This window comes from Psammomys obesus, unplaced genomic scaffold, assembly GCF_907164565.1.
Source record: "Psammomys obesus unplaced genomic scaffold, mPsaObe1.curated_primary_1811, whole genome shotgun sequence".
Classification (NCBI taxonomy): Eukaryota; Metazoa; Chordata; class Mammalia; order Rodentia; family Muridae; genus Psammomys; species Psammomys obesus.
In genome coordinates, this window is record NW_026596463.1 from 937,291 (window position 1) to 951,897 (window position 14,607).

Sequence of the window (14,607 nt, forward strand, 5' to 3'; positions counted from 1 at the left end):
AATAGAGTCAGAATTACAATAGGTTTTTTACAAAAACATTAATTTATCTCATTAAATAACTCATTTATGCTTTTAAGGCATCAGAGAAATGTTATTTGTGTTTTGGAAAAACTAAAACATACAAAGAAATTGTATTATTTAGGATTACCACATTGCTAGTTAACACGGGGCATAAGAATATGTATAAAGGTAAATGACAACTAAATTAAATAGTGATGTCAAAATGGAGGGCGGTTAAGACCTGTGGCAGCAGGTGTAGCAGCGAGAAGAGTTGGCCTGCAGATGGCCCGTATATTCTCAGTAATATTTGGTATTTAACTTAACTTACGAGGAAAAGGCTGGATAACAAGTAAGTGATGGTTTACTGTGATTTAAGTAAATTAAAAGTATAGTGTTCTTTGTGCAAGACCGGAAAAAAATAAAGGCACTAAGATCTAAGGTTGAGGTACACTGTGCCTAGGAAGCTATATTTTGAGTTGTTTTTTTTTTTTTTAAACATCCATTAAAGTGTTGTGAATCTATTACAAGTTATTTTTAAAATGTAGTGATTCTTTTTAGCAAAGGCCCATTCCAACAAGAAATGTAAAAATTGTCTCATATCTTGTATTCCCCGGGCTAGTAGTGTTTTGTGTTGTTATGAGAGGGTTAATCACTGCTGCCCTATCTCAGAACCCACTGTCTGTTAGACTTAATGCTCTCAACCAAATGATACCGTTCATGCTGCCCTCCCTCACAGCTGAGTCTGGCGAGTAAGCCTGCATGAATACCACTGTCTCCTACTAGTGGAGTTTAAAGTGCTGCTCAGTGAGCAGAAGTTGGGCAATCAGAACAGCAGGATAGGAGTTGAGAGCAGGGTTAGCCCTGAGGTAGGTGGAGCTTTAATGAGGGAGCAGTGAGGCAGGGTTGTATTTGTGTCCTGGGAATTCTTAGACTGGTTTGGCTGCAACTCTGTTCCTGTTTGTATGTCCAGCAAGTGGGCAGAGGAAACAGTAGAAGGGCACTGCTTAATGATTGGGTGGTGGACAGTATCCTGTATAGATGTGATACTTGGCTTTTGAAGAGTTGGATTTATTTCCAGACACCAGCCTTCTTAAAGGCAATGCATCAGCCTCCATCCACGGATGCTGCTATAGCCAGTAATCTGTTGGCTTGTCCATTTTCAGCTCGTAGTACAAAATAAATGAAAGCCAAGGGCATTACAATTGGGAGGGAAGGAGGAGGACTGTTATTTAAAAGGCTTTTAAATGATGTCTCTATATATTCTTTTAACAACATCCTCTAAAAGCCTTTGGAAAAAAAAAAAAAAAAAAACAGTCCCTACCTCCCTTCGTTGTTAACAAAGATGGTGCAGGGACTGCTCTTTAAAAGGCTGTTAAATGGTGATCCTATATATTTTAACATCAACATCATTTAGAAACCTTTTAGAGACAGTCTCCTCAGCTACTGCTAACTGAGAGGGAAAAGGACATGGGGGAAGGGATTGCTTTTTTAAAGGCCTTTGGATGGCACTATCAATAAATATAGCAATATTGTTATAAAAGCCTTTTCCGATGATGATTCAGCTTTTTTGATGTGTACTTTTAACCTCATGACCCTTTGTCATCTGACAGATTGCTGCTTCAACATGACTGAAAACTCAGTTTACTAATAATCCCCCAAATGCCGTTTATTTAATTTTGTAGAGCTTAAAAATCAGTTACACATATACTGTCTCATTTGGCCCTCACAACAACTAGGTAAAACAGGAAAGATCTGTAGAATTAGCCCCATTTTGTAGAGAAGAAAGAGAAGCCTAGGGAGTTGTGATGCCAGGTATCCAGACTAATGCCTGAGCTCTGCCCACTATCATGTCACCTTCCCTCACTGTTCATTCACTTCCTCTCTCCCTCCCTCCAGTCATTCACTCACTCACTTGTTTACTTATTTGTTTATTTATGACAGGATCTCACTATGTAGTTCCAGTTGCTCTGGAATTTGTTATGTGCATGAGGCTAGCCTCAAACTCACAAAAGATCTGCTTGTGTCTGCCTCTCAAGTGCTGGGATTAAAGGTGTGTGCCAATACCCCAGCACATTCTTAATAGTAGTATTCTGACTTGTTTTTCTGAAGAGTGCCCAAATACTAAGAGTTAATATTTTTGATTAGCGTGAAAATAAAGTTCTGCAGCTGAAATTCTGAAGGTAGACATGCAGAGGTGCAGTAGAAGGCAGTTAACACAGAGACCCACAGCTGGTCAGTGGCAGAGACTTTGGAGTGCACAGTCCTAAATGGGACATGTAAGGTCGCTCCCCCCCTCAAGATGCAATGATCTTCACAGAGATGGGGTAGAAAGAGGAGAAGAGCTCAAGCGGTGAATGACTTCAAGGACATAGGAGTTTCTGAATGTAACAGGACAAGTGAACATACCAACTTTGAACTTTCATGACTTCATGCTCAAGACTTGCCAACCTCAAACCAGACAAAATCCCAGGTGGGGGAGGGGAAGTGAAAGGAACCTGGTTGAGAAGCTGTTGTCCCTGAGTGGGTGCTGCTGGGTGAGGGAAAGTCAGTTTTCTTTACTGATGGGATTCCTGCATGGTGGACCACCCTCCAGGGCAGGCTTCATGCCAGGGGTAGTGGGCTAAAACAAACTGGACTTGGAAGAGGTGAGGGATTGGAATGAATATGATTAAAATACATTGTATAGAATTCTCAAATAATTAAAGCATTTAACCTAGAAAAACAAATTAATGTAAATTTGAATAGGGGTGCAGGTCATCAAATGGCTTTCCTTCACACACTTGGACTCTAAAGAACCTAAGGTTCCTGTGCAAGTTCTCTGTCAGTGAGAGATTTTAAATATTTGTGCACAAATCAGAAAGATTGTGTATATGATTGTACAAGTGTTTGTCTGTGTCTCTATTTCTGTCTTTTGATCTCGGAGAACCACTTGCCCATCTTTGGAGAAGACTGTTCTGTCAGACTTAATAAGGCATCCTGGGTGGGTCTTTTATTTCAAATTAACATATATGTGCATGTGTATGTACATATGTAAACATACAATGTAACATGGACTGAGATATCTTTTCATATTCCTGAGATGAGATCCATGTCCCTCATCCTGGGACCCATATCCCTAACTTATAGTTCAGTTGACTGCAAGGGGGATGCAGCCAGCCTTAGAGCCATAGTCTTGTCTCTGACAGGGGTAGGACAATCCCATGTTTCCCTGACATAGTCTGTAAGGGTCTATACCAGAATCTAACCTTTCTCTGGAATCATTGGATCTTACAGGCCTATAGTACATATTCTCAGCATGACTTCACCCACAGTGACCTGTAATTCTCTTTGTCTAAATCATTATTACCTGTGAGGTTAGCTGTAGAAAGGTCCCAGCTGTTGCTTCCAGTCAAGTCCATTGTCGATATTTGTTTCTTATGTAAGGCCATCTTGCCATGCCTTTACCCTCTTTACCATTTATCCGTATATTTCCTGTCTACCCACATTCAGTAAAGACTATCACTGCTCACCCACGCTCTTGCCAGCCTTGTCCTAGGAACCTCACTGTGCTCTTTGCAGCCTCACCTGCACTGAATTTCAGCCACACATGCTTTTATTTCAGTTCAGAAGAACCTCTTTTTGTGTTTCTTGGTCTCTTTATTTCTTCCCTTTATTTCACATTGGCCTAAATTTAAAACATCCCTGAAAGGCAGATAGATAGATGTCAGTGTCATTTTGCTGTATCAAGGTCATTAAACGCCAGAAACTTTTCTAGTGTCCTAGGGCCAGATATATCTTGTCTTTAGAGTCCTGCTTTTCTTTTTTAGTTGAAGATAAATTGTTGTCATTCTCCTCCTCATCTTCTTAATGCACCTGGCACATCCAACCACCCCTCTTCTTTCTCTCTTGCTTTCTTTCTTTTTTTTTTCATTTTGTTTGTTTGTTTTTTTGCCCCCCCGACAGGATTTCTCTCTGTAGCCTTGGCTATCTTGGACTCCCTTTGTAGACCAGGCTGGCCTTGAACCTGATCTGCCTGCCTCTGCCTCTCTGAGTGCTGGGATTAATGGTGTGTGCCACTAAACGTAGCCTTTCTTTCTTTAGAAAACAGAGGGGGCGGGGGGGGGGAACCCAAGCCAAAAATCTACAAAAATACCACTGAGTTTGTGTTGGGTATGGTGCCTACCTTTATGTGTGGTTAATTTACCCACTAAGACTCCATTGGAGAAAACTAATTTTTTGTTTGCATGCAGTGGTCAGGTGGAGGTAGCTTTTTGGTTAGTGATGGGAGATTGTGTCCACTCCCCTCTCTCAGGCCCTGTGCGTGCTACCATAGTTTCTGTGAACATATATGCATCAGTCTGTGTCTAGAAAACAGTGTTTGCTGGATGTCTCTCAATCCTCTCTAGCTCTTATACTCTTTCTGCCTCCTCTGCAAAGTTCTCTGAATCCTTGGTTGGGGAGGATTGACGGAGACATCCCACTTAGAACTGTGTGTTCCAGGCTGTCTTACTCTCTGCACATTGTCCAGTGTGGGTCCCTATGCTAGTCCCCATCTGCTGTGGGAGGATGTTGAAGCCCTGCTTTTAAGAGAAGCATTTTTATAGGGGCTTATGGTACTGATAGGAATAGAAGGGATTTGAAAACACACTAGCATAACATTATGTAGTATGGGAAAGAGAAAAAAAGAAAACGGGATTGGGGAGAGAAACTTATAGCATTTCCTAAAATCAGGAAAGAGACAAGGATGCCTACTCTCCACTCTCTTAGCCCATATAGTGCTTAAAGTCTTAGCTATAGCAAGAGAAAGATAAGAAGATAAAATTAAGAAAGGAAGAATTCAGATCGTTCTTATTTGTGATGACATAGAGACCATGGGGTTCTAAGAAACTCAACGTTTAAAAGCACAGTAAAGTTTCAGGATACAAACATCAGCAACATAGCAGCCTTCATATATACCAGGAGTGTAATATCAGAGAAAAAGACTGAGAAAAATATATCCCATTCGTAGTAGTTTCCCTCCCCCCAATCTCCCTTAATTTAAGTACCTAGGAATAAACTTAACCTAAAATGTGAAAGATCTCTACAATGAAAAATTGAAGACACAGAAAGGAACTCAAAAGAATATGCTGGAGATGAAAAGGTCCTCCATGTTCCTATATTGGCAGAATTAATATTGTGGAAATGGCTGTACTGCTAGAATTTACAGATTTAAGGTAGCACCCATAAAATTCCAGTGACATATTTTATAGATCTAGAAAAAAATTCTAGTAATTTCAGTGGAACCATAAAAGAACATGAATAGCCAAAGCAATGCTAAAGGAGAACAACACAGCCAGAGGTATCTAAAGTCATGTGACCTACCAAAATTAAAGCTAAAAGATATAAATAACTTAAATAGACCCATTACAAGTAGTGAGATTGAAACTGTTAGCAAGTTCCCCAACCAGGAAAAGCCCAGGTCCATAATAACTGCTGAATTCTTACCAAACTTTTAAGGAAGATTTAATAACAATTCTTAACTTAGTCCATGAAATAGAAGGTGAAGAAGCACTAGAAAAGTTTATTCAACAAAGCCACTATTATCCTGATACCAAAACTAGGTAAACAGGACAATCTATAGATCAATTTTTTTCTGATAAACACAGATGCAGAATTTCTCAGCAAAATACTTGCAGACCCAGTTCAGGAGCATGTTAAGAAGAGCTAGGGCATGAGCAAGTGGTTTTCCCCCTGGAGATGCCAGGGCAAGGCTGCTGCACAGCGCATCAATGCAGACATGTAGTACAGCATTAAGCAGATGATGGGCAGGGACTGCGAAATCATCTGTCGATGCAGAAAAGGCTTCTGACCAAGTTCAACATGCTGAAGTCCCGGAGATGTTAGGAAGGAAGTCTATAAACAGCAAGCCATAGCCAAATTCTACTAAGCGGATTTTTGTTTTAATTAAATGTGTTGCTGGTAAAGCTTATAGACTTGTCTTTGGAGAAAGGAAAGAACAGAATGTTGTGAAGTAACTTCCTCTACAGAATAAATGCAGAATGACACATTCTTCATGTAGGGCCAGAAACCTTCATAGGTAGTGTTAGGGATAGAACCATAGGGCCTTGTACTTGGTGAACAAGTACTGTACGGTTGAGTTATGTCTTCAGCCCCAGGTTCTTTGTAAAAGAGGGTCAGACAGTGTGGGCCTTGTAGACGATAGCCAGTCAATGGTGTCATCATGGTACAAAAACAGCCTGAGAGAGAGAGTATAAAAATGAACATGCATCTGTTCTAAGAAATATTTTAGAAACTAAAATATAAGCCTTACTTTTTTTTTTTTTTTTTTTTTTTTTTTGTGGTAGTGGTGCATGTCTTTAATGCCATCACTCAGGAAGGAGAGGCAGACTGTTCTCTGAGTTTGAGACCAGCCTGGTCTACATAGTAAGTTCCTAGAGAGCCAGGAGAACACAGAGAAACTCTGTCTAGACAAAGAAAACAAACAAAGAAACCAAAAAATACAAAACCCCAAAATCTGATCAGGGCAGTGCTTGCACATATGTACTCACATGTTAGGGGGAATACAGGGGGCTCACACTAGGAGCACCTATATTCACACTAACTTTAGGATGTTCTTGACATAATTTTGCCAAGCACTAAGGGTTCCATGAGCACAGAGGATGGGACAGTACATGGAAGCATGTCCTTGGCTGTTGAGTCAACTAGCCAGCCATATGAAACCCAATGCCAGTGTGACTTTGTGCCAGACTGCACCCTTCACATTGAGTGACTGTTTCATGGGGGCATAGGACTCAGTGAGACCTGGGTTTCTCGGGAACCTCAAAGCCCTGTGTGGAGCAAATTTACCTATAGTTACTATCACTTACATGTTTTTAATATCATAAAATACATGATTTTACAACCACTTAAAATATTAAAACCATTTTTAGGGCACAGACTCACACAAATAGGCAATGCTTCCTGGTCCCTGTTTACTGGCATGCAGATATTAATGAATTCATTAAGTGTACAACTGTTCAGATATGCCTACGAAGAAATTTTTCATTATTTATTTTGTGTCTGAGTCTTTTGCTAGCTTGTATGTCTGTGTACCACATGCGCACCTGGTGGTCACAGAGGTCAGAAGAGGGCATTGGATCCACTAGAGTTTTACATGGTGTGAGACACCATGCGTAATCAGATCCAGGTACTACACCAAGGCAAGTGCTCTTAACCATTGATTTCTCTCTCCAGACCCTACAGATTTTTACGATGTATTGATTGCTACCAAAAAAAAAAAAGCCTTCCATTTTTCATGATCTGTGCTCATTACTCAAAATATTAGAAATTAGCACAATTACTTTGTACAATAGTCAGATTTACATACGTGACTAAGACGTTATCCTTAAGATAACAGACTATTAATTTAAAGTAATGCTTTCTGGAAGGTTCCAATATATTTCTTTGAATCTGTGTTTCCAGGTAGGGGTAAAGCAAATTTGCCCTTTGCTTTTTGAAACCTATACTAGGTGCTGTTCAGTGCAGTGCACTGGAGATACAGTGGGCTCGCTTTCTACATTTACTGGGTAAATAAGACAATATTGAGGCCTTCTGCCTTATAATTCTTACCAATTGAGATGTATATTGGTTTTAAAAACAGTAATATAAAAGATGCGGTGTACCTCTGCTTACAGCCACTTCTTACCTCATCACTTTTATAAATCATATCTGAATAGACACTGCTGTAAAATAAGCCAAACAAACAAGGCACAAAGAGAACAGCTTATTCTATATTACAGCTCTTCAGGATTTTTTTTTTTGAAATCTGAAAACAAAACAGATTGATAATACTTAAAGATGATTGTGTAACTAAATACAGATTAAAGCATAAAAGGCTGAAAAACATCGTTTTCATAAAGCTTTATGTGGAAATGTCATCTCTGAAATAGTAGAGCAGCTGCTGACGGAGGCTTGTTATAATCCACTCACTCGATACTCTGTGTTTTATTTTTCAAGTCTCATTTCAAATTTTATAATTCAATCATTTTGAACAGCTATGTTCAAAAGAAGTTTTACAACTTTAATCTTAATAATCTCAAGAAAAAGCAGACATGCTATGTCATAAAATAACTATTAGTGACTAGTTTGTACCCTATAAATCTAACTTGAGTTGATAATATGGTCCATTACCTGCTAACTGCACAGAGTATTTTTCACTTTACACTCTTCAGTTACTTTTTAGTGAAGTGTTAAAAAATAAGAAGCCTTTCTCCTCTCTGAAATCGCACACTGTCTGTCTGTTATTAGGGAGATAACAGCTCTTATAAATGTTTCAGTAAGCACTAAGTAGACAGTTATGTGCGCTCTCATTCCACGCTTATTTGCTTACTGTAATAAACTGGTAAAATATGTGTGCTTTGTCTCTGTGTATCTACAGGCGTCATGAGTCACATAGATTTCCTTTAGAAATAATGTTGTGGCTGCAGAATTGATTGCTTATTTTTATAAACCATCTAAAGGTACAGGAATGACGTTTATTATTTAAACATGTGCTGGGGAAGATTTGTAGAGAGCATCTTCCTTGTGCTTGATACTTTTTGTTCTCCTCCCTCTAGGGAAGCTTTTTATTGTAGTGTCACTGCAGCTGGTGAACTAATTACCTTCCAGGAATCCGTGTGAAGTTGGCCCATGTTATTGGCTTAGAATACAGCAAACTTTTAACTTTTAGAACATTCATTATTACAAAATTAAAACTAGTGCTTTCAGGGCTGAAGAGATGGCTTAGCGTTTGAGAGTATTCTCTACTCCTCCAAAGGATTGGGGTTCAGAGTTCAACCCACACGGCCACCACAACACTCTATAACTTCAGTTTCAGGGCATCTCACACATACATGCAGGCAAAACTCCAGTGCACATAAAATAAAAATAATAAATCATTTAAAAAAATCTGCTGTTAGCATTATTTTTCATTCAGTCTTGGGTGGTACAGATTTTATTAAAATTTTTATTAAAATGCATCTGTATGTTTCTAACATTTTTTTCATAGAACTCCTCATCAATAAAGGTGTACACCTTCAGAAGTGGGTTTTTCTGTTGTTAATTCTGATATATATACACATACATACATAATAGGAATTTTAAGCAAATGTTGATGCTCATTGACGCTCCACTTACCACCACACTGTACTCCAGTAAGCCTGTAGTATTTTTAGGAAATTTGAACACTTAGTATCAAGTAAAGTATAGTTACAGCCAACGCTACAGGTAGATTATTGGGAAATTCCATAATATTTAAAATGGTGAAACTATGCTTTGAGTTTTGAAAATGGATAAATTTGTTTTAGTGGGAATAGGAAGCCAGATAAGAAATATAATAAGTAAATTAAATACTGAATTATGATTGTGCTGGAATACACCTTCAGTATCAGTACACTGTGAGCAGAGACAGGTGGGTCTCTGTAAATTCTAGGCCAGCCTGGTCTACAAAGCAAATCCTAGGCCATACAGGGCTACATAGAGATGTGGGGTCAAAATGAAGGAAGTGAGGGAGATGAGTGAGAGGAAGAGGAACATGGTATTAAGTGACAGTGGGAAAGGATAAGGGAAAACAAGGAAGAAAAAGAAATTATATTAGGAAAGTAACACTGGAGGCAAAGACATACCAGAGCTGAGACGGGTGGGTATATGGAGAAATCACACTCCAGGCAAAGTGAACTAGAAACACCAAGGGCTAATGGTGGGTGTGTGGGCTGTTGTGTTAAAGGGGGCAAGGGCATCGGGGTCACTAGAATAGAGTGAGCAGTGGTGTGGAGGAGAGGAGGTCAGCAGGGACCTAAGCACTGGTTTTTTTTCTGGGCCTTTGTAAAGGCTTTTTACTTTCACTCCTCATGAGGCTGGAGGGGCTTCTGCAGAGGGATGACACAGTGCTAGCTTGTCACGACAACTGGTTTTGGCTACTGTTCCCATAGACTGCACACAGTGCCTGTTGGGTAGGATGCAGGAGCAGAAGCCAGAAAACCAGTGAGACAGCTGAGAGACTGCGGGTGAGAGGGGGGCTCAGAAGAGGGCTCGACAGTAGAAGCAGAGAGCACTGGTGCCGTTGTACTGAGTTCGCTCAAGTAGCTGGACGCTTTCCTGTCTCTAAATTGTCAATCCTGCCTGTTTAGAGAAGGCTGCTGGGGCCACCTTTGTTGTGGCATTCATCACACTGATTGGTTTGCCTAGTTCTCTGAAAACTTTGTATTACAGTACTTAGTATCATGGTTAGCAAAGAGTGTCAATAAATGTGAGATGAAAAATAAGAGTAAATGAGTGATTAGAGAGAGTAATCTCTGCTTTGTGCTTGAAATGATGGTGTCCTCCTTAGAAAGCCTTGAGATAACTCATCCTTACATGAGCCCATGGAGAAATAGCTTTGGAGTTCAAAGAAAGATAACTGCTAAAACTATAATGCATGTTCTTAATAACTCAAGCCTTGTGGTAGGCCCTACTCTTAAAGACGTCCAACCCTTCCCACAGTGCCAAGCTGACCTTTATCACAAGGCCTTTAGTCATTGAAGACACGAACTCAAACTGTAGCAGTGTGCTGCACTTAATCCTCTCCGGCCTTGTAGGCACCTTCCTTTCTGTACTGTGTGAAGCCGAGCCTTTATGGGTTTCCAGAAGAACCAAACTGCCTGCATCAGCATCTCCTGAATGACTTAATAGGGTCGCATCTCAAGAATGCTGTAGGTTGAAATGACCCGCTTAGACTCCAGTGTGCATAGTGTCTACTTAGAGAGTCAGCTTGTGATACTTTAAAATAGCCACTCATCAGCTGATGGCTTGTGTTTAGATTGGTTGTTGTAAAGTCAGTGGTGTCGCTCTACCCACATGTAGACACTCTTTGTTTTGAGACCAGGTCTTGCTGTGTACCACAGGAAGACACCAGACTCATGACCAGACTGAGCCTAGCTGAAAGAAACAAACACTAGGGCTCGCCAGGCATCTTTGAGGACCTACGTTTGATCCTTAGCACTGCAGAAGACCAACGTAAACCTAGTGGAGACCATTATTATCATCATCAGGAAGGTTAGGTGGAGGAATTGGCTTAATGCAAGGAAAATGCTGAACAAATTTTGAGATTTAAGCAGCCTTTTTTGTAGAATTTATCATGCAAATAAATTTACAGAAGTTTACAAAAGTTACTTTAAATTCTAATACTAGTTGGTTTTTTATAGAATATAATATTATATATATATTGTATATACATTAGGCAAGTTTATCATTTCATATTGTTATTTTGTTGAAGTTAAAATTATTAAAACATATTTATTGTCACTTATTTGTAGCAAGCCTGATGTACTATAATACTTAGATTTTGAAAGGAAAGATGGCTATCTTGTGGTTTTAGAATAGACAGCTTCTCTTTCTTTAATTTGCTACTTGTGATTTCAATTAAAATACAATTAAGGGCAGAATTTAACTAGTAGACAGAGATGATTTCCCATTAAAGTTCTGGAGGAATTTCAGTGAAGATCACCTAATCTCAAAATAGGTGTATTGGTTATTTTTCTTGGCCCTGTGACAAAACACCAGAAGAAAACATTTTTAAAGAGGGATTTCTTTGGCTCATGGTTTAAGAGCAGACATAGTCTATCATGGTGGAAAGCTTGGCAGCAGGGCTGTGTAGAATATGAAGCAGAGAGAAATGCTTGTAGGGGCTCCTCTATTTAGGGTGGATTTTCCTTAGTTAATCCAGGTGCTTCCTGGGTGACTAAATCTCCTCCAGTAGACCTTGAAGATTTATCATCCCAATAGGGAAGGTCATTTTAATCAGTAAAATAATGGGTGAAGCCACCTCAAAATGGAGTTCACAGTGGAAGAAGTTTTCTTTAGAAAACCGATGTTCATGGTTGGCCACACCTGACGGTGAATGCCATAATCCCAGGACTCAGGAGGTTGAGGCAGAAGGATTAAAGAGTCCAGGCAAACCTGTGCTACCCAGTAAAGAGCTGAGGCAGTCAGGAAGGCGTAGCATGTTCCTTATTGGTACGGATGTCACAGAGTTGAGCATCCAAGAAAACGAACTGGAAAACTACCAAAACCAATTATAAAGTTACCAGGAAGGCCATATATGAACTATTTAGGTTAAAAAGTAAAAACAAAGCTTACATACTGTTTGTAAAAGGAAAATGTTTACATATGCAGGGCCTGCGGCCCACTTCTGTCATTCCAGCTCTCAACACTAAAACCGGAGGATCCTGAAGGTCTAAGCTAACCTAGGTCACATAGTAAACAGGTCTCCCCACCAAAGTCATTCTTGTTTTCTACTGTTAAAATATTTTAATATATACTGTTATTCGCAGATCTTTTTTTAAACTTTTTATTAATTACATTTTATTCATTTTGTTTCCCCCCCCATAAGCCCCCCTCCTTCCCTCCCAATCCCACCCTCCCTCCCCTTTCTGCATGCATGCCCCTCCCCAAGTCCACTGATAGGGGAGGTTCTCCTCTCCTTTCTGATCTTAGTCTATCAGTTCTCATCAAAAGTGGCTGCATTGTCCTCTTCTGTGGCCTGGTAAGGTTGCTCCCCCCTCAGGGGGAGGTGATCAAAGAGCAGGCCAATCAGATTATGTCAAGATTATGTCAGAGGCAGTCCCTCTTCCCATTACTAGGTAACCCACTTGGACACTGAACTGTGATGGGCTACATCTTTGAAGGGGTTCTAGGTTATCTCCATGAATAGTCCTTGGTTGGAGTCTCTGGGAAGTTCCCTGTGTTCAAATTTTCTTGTTCTGTTGCTCTCCTTGTGGAGTTCCTGTCCTCTCCAGCTCTTACTGTTTCCCACTTCTTACATAAAATTCCATTCACTCTGCCCGACAGTTGGCCATCAGGCTCAGCATCTGCTTTGACAGTCTGCAGGGCAGAGGCTTCGCAGATCTTAGGGTCCCCAAAGACCACCAGGGTCCTGATCACATATGCAAAAGCAAATAGTTTTATTCAGGCTCAAGCTTGGTCTCTCCCTGGTCACTAAGGCAGTGGATCAGAGAGGAGAGTCCCGAGCAGCTGCGTGGCAGGGTTTTTATTGGGGATTGAGCAAGAACTGGGATTCCCAGCTTAGTAGTTACACGATTGGATGACATTCAGCAAGGGAAAGCTTGTTACAGAGTGATTGGCTAACATACATAACATTGAGCAAGCTTTAGACATCAGGAATGTTAGGTATTTTCTGTGCCATGAAATAGTCTACTACAAGGTCTGTGGGCTGCCCAACAGAGATGCCCCACCCTGAGATAAGATACTTTCCCATTCTTGTGGTTATCCTCAGGCTGTTCCTTGGGTAGGAAATATTATGACCTTGTTTCTGGAATTGGTGAATTGTGGCTTAGTTCCTGGTGACTTTTGGGGATGTCAGCCCTGGTTCTCTCAATACCTGCAGAGTAAAATAAAGTGGTTTGGTTGGGGGTTTTTTGAGACAGGGCTTTTCAGTATTCCTGGCTGTCCTGGAACTTACTCTGTAGACCAGGCTGGCCTCAAACTCAAAGATCCACCTGCCTCTGCCTCCCAGGTGCTGGGGGTGTGTGCCATCACTGCCTGGCAAAATAAAGTTTTAATACTCCTTTGAAGGTATTAACTTTGTAATTTTAAATCATCTGTGTGTTATCTTCTAATGTTTGTTATTGTGTTTTATGTAATAACTTAGGGCAAGCAACATGTCATACTTTATTTTCTAAAAGAAATAATAACTGTCTGAACTACCTCATTCTCTCTTCCTCCTATGCGTATAGGTCAGTACACCTGTCTTCGTGCCAACAAAAACCCATGAGCTGCTTCACCGAATGAGTGGGAAAGGACTGGCAGCCCAGTACTGCTTCCCAAGACAGCCTTGCCTTTTTGGTGACAAGATGGTCTCTGTCCAGATAACCCTGAATAACACTTCTGACCGAAAGATAGAGAGCATTCACATAGGGGAAAAAAGGCTTCCTGGACGCATGCAGATGCATGGTTTTCATCCAGTAGGTAAATACTAATTCTTATTTGACACTTGGTAGCTAAGTGTTTTCATTTTAAAGCAGATCATTTCAGAAAAAGAGAAAATACAGCATTAGTTTACTAACTGTGAGTGCCCGGTGTGTGCCTGGGTCTTCCCTGGGATTCTACCCCTAGGCTATATTCTCTACCTTCTTTTTTTTTACTGAATTTATCATGTAAGAGAAATGTATTTGTTTGCCCTGAGTGACTCAGGTCTCAGCAGTCATAACCCCAGTACTGATGAGACTCGTGAGTCTGAGGGATCTCGTGGCTGTTTCCCCTGTGTGCATCGCCTCCCTCACCTCTCCTCACTTTCTTCCCCAGCATTTTAATAACCTACTCTGTACTACAAGCAGGAAAATCAGACTACCCTTTGAATCTAGTGCCTCTTTCAGCTCAAGACCCTGTCCTGATTCCTTTATAATCCATTAGGTGAGAAGTAGAGGAACGAGGGTGAACACTGTTCTGCTATCTTCCTGTTCGTGCACAGGATATAGAGCACTTATGGTGTGTGGTTGCATTTATTTGTGTTTTAAGTGTCTTCGCTCTGTTACTGCCATTTAGAATTAAAAAACAAAAACAAACAAAAAATCAGAAAAGGGAAACCTAAAGCATCAGAGGCAGCTGCCACGGGAT

General features: G+C 40.4%; 1 protein-coding gene across 4 annotated transcripts in view; it reads left to right on the forward strand.

Moving 5' to 3' along the window:
• Positions 1 to 14,607, forward strand: part of Ap3b1 (adaptor related protein complex 3 subunit beta 1) — a 214,189-nt gene that overhangs the window by 162,677 nt on the left and 36,905 nt on the right. For 3 of the 4 annotated variants that reach the window (XM_055598376.1, XM_055598377.1, XM_055598378.1), the window contains one exon: positions 13,728 to 13,959. In XM_055598376.1, the coding sequence (XP_055454351.1) occupies positions 13,728 to 13,959 (232 nt within the window). The remainder of the gene's footprint in view (positions 1 to 13,727; positions 13,960 to 14,607) is intronic. The other variant, XM_055598379.1, reaches the window with a different exon arrangement.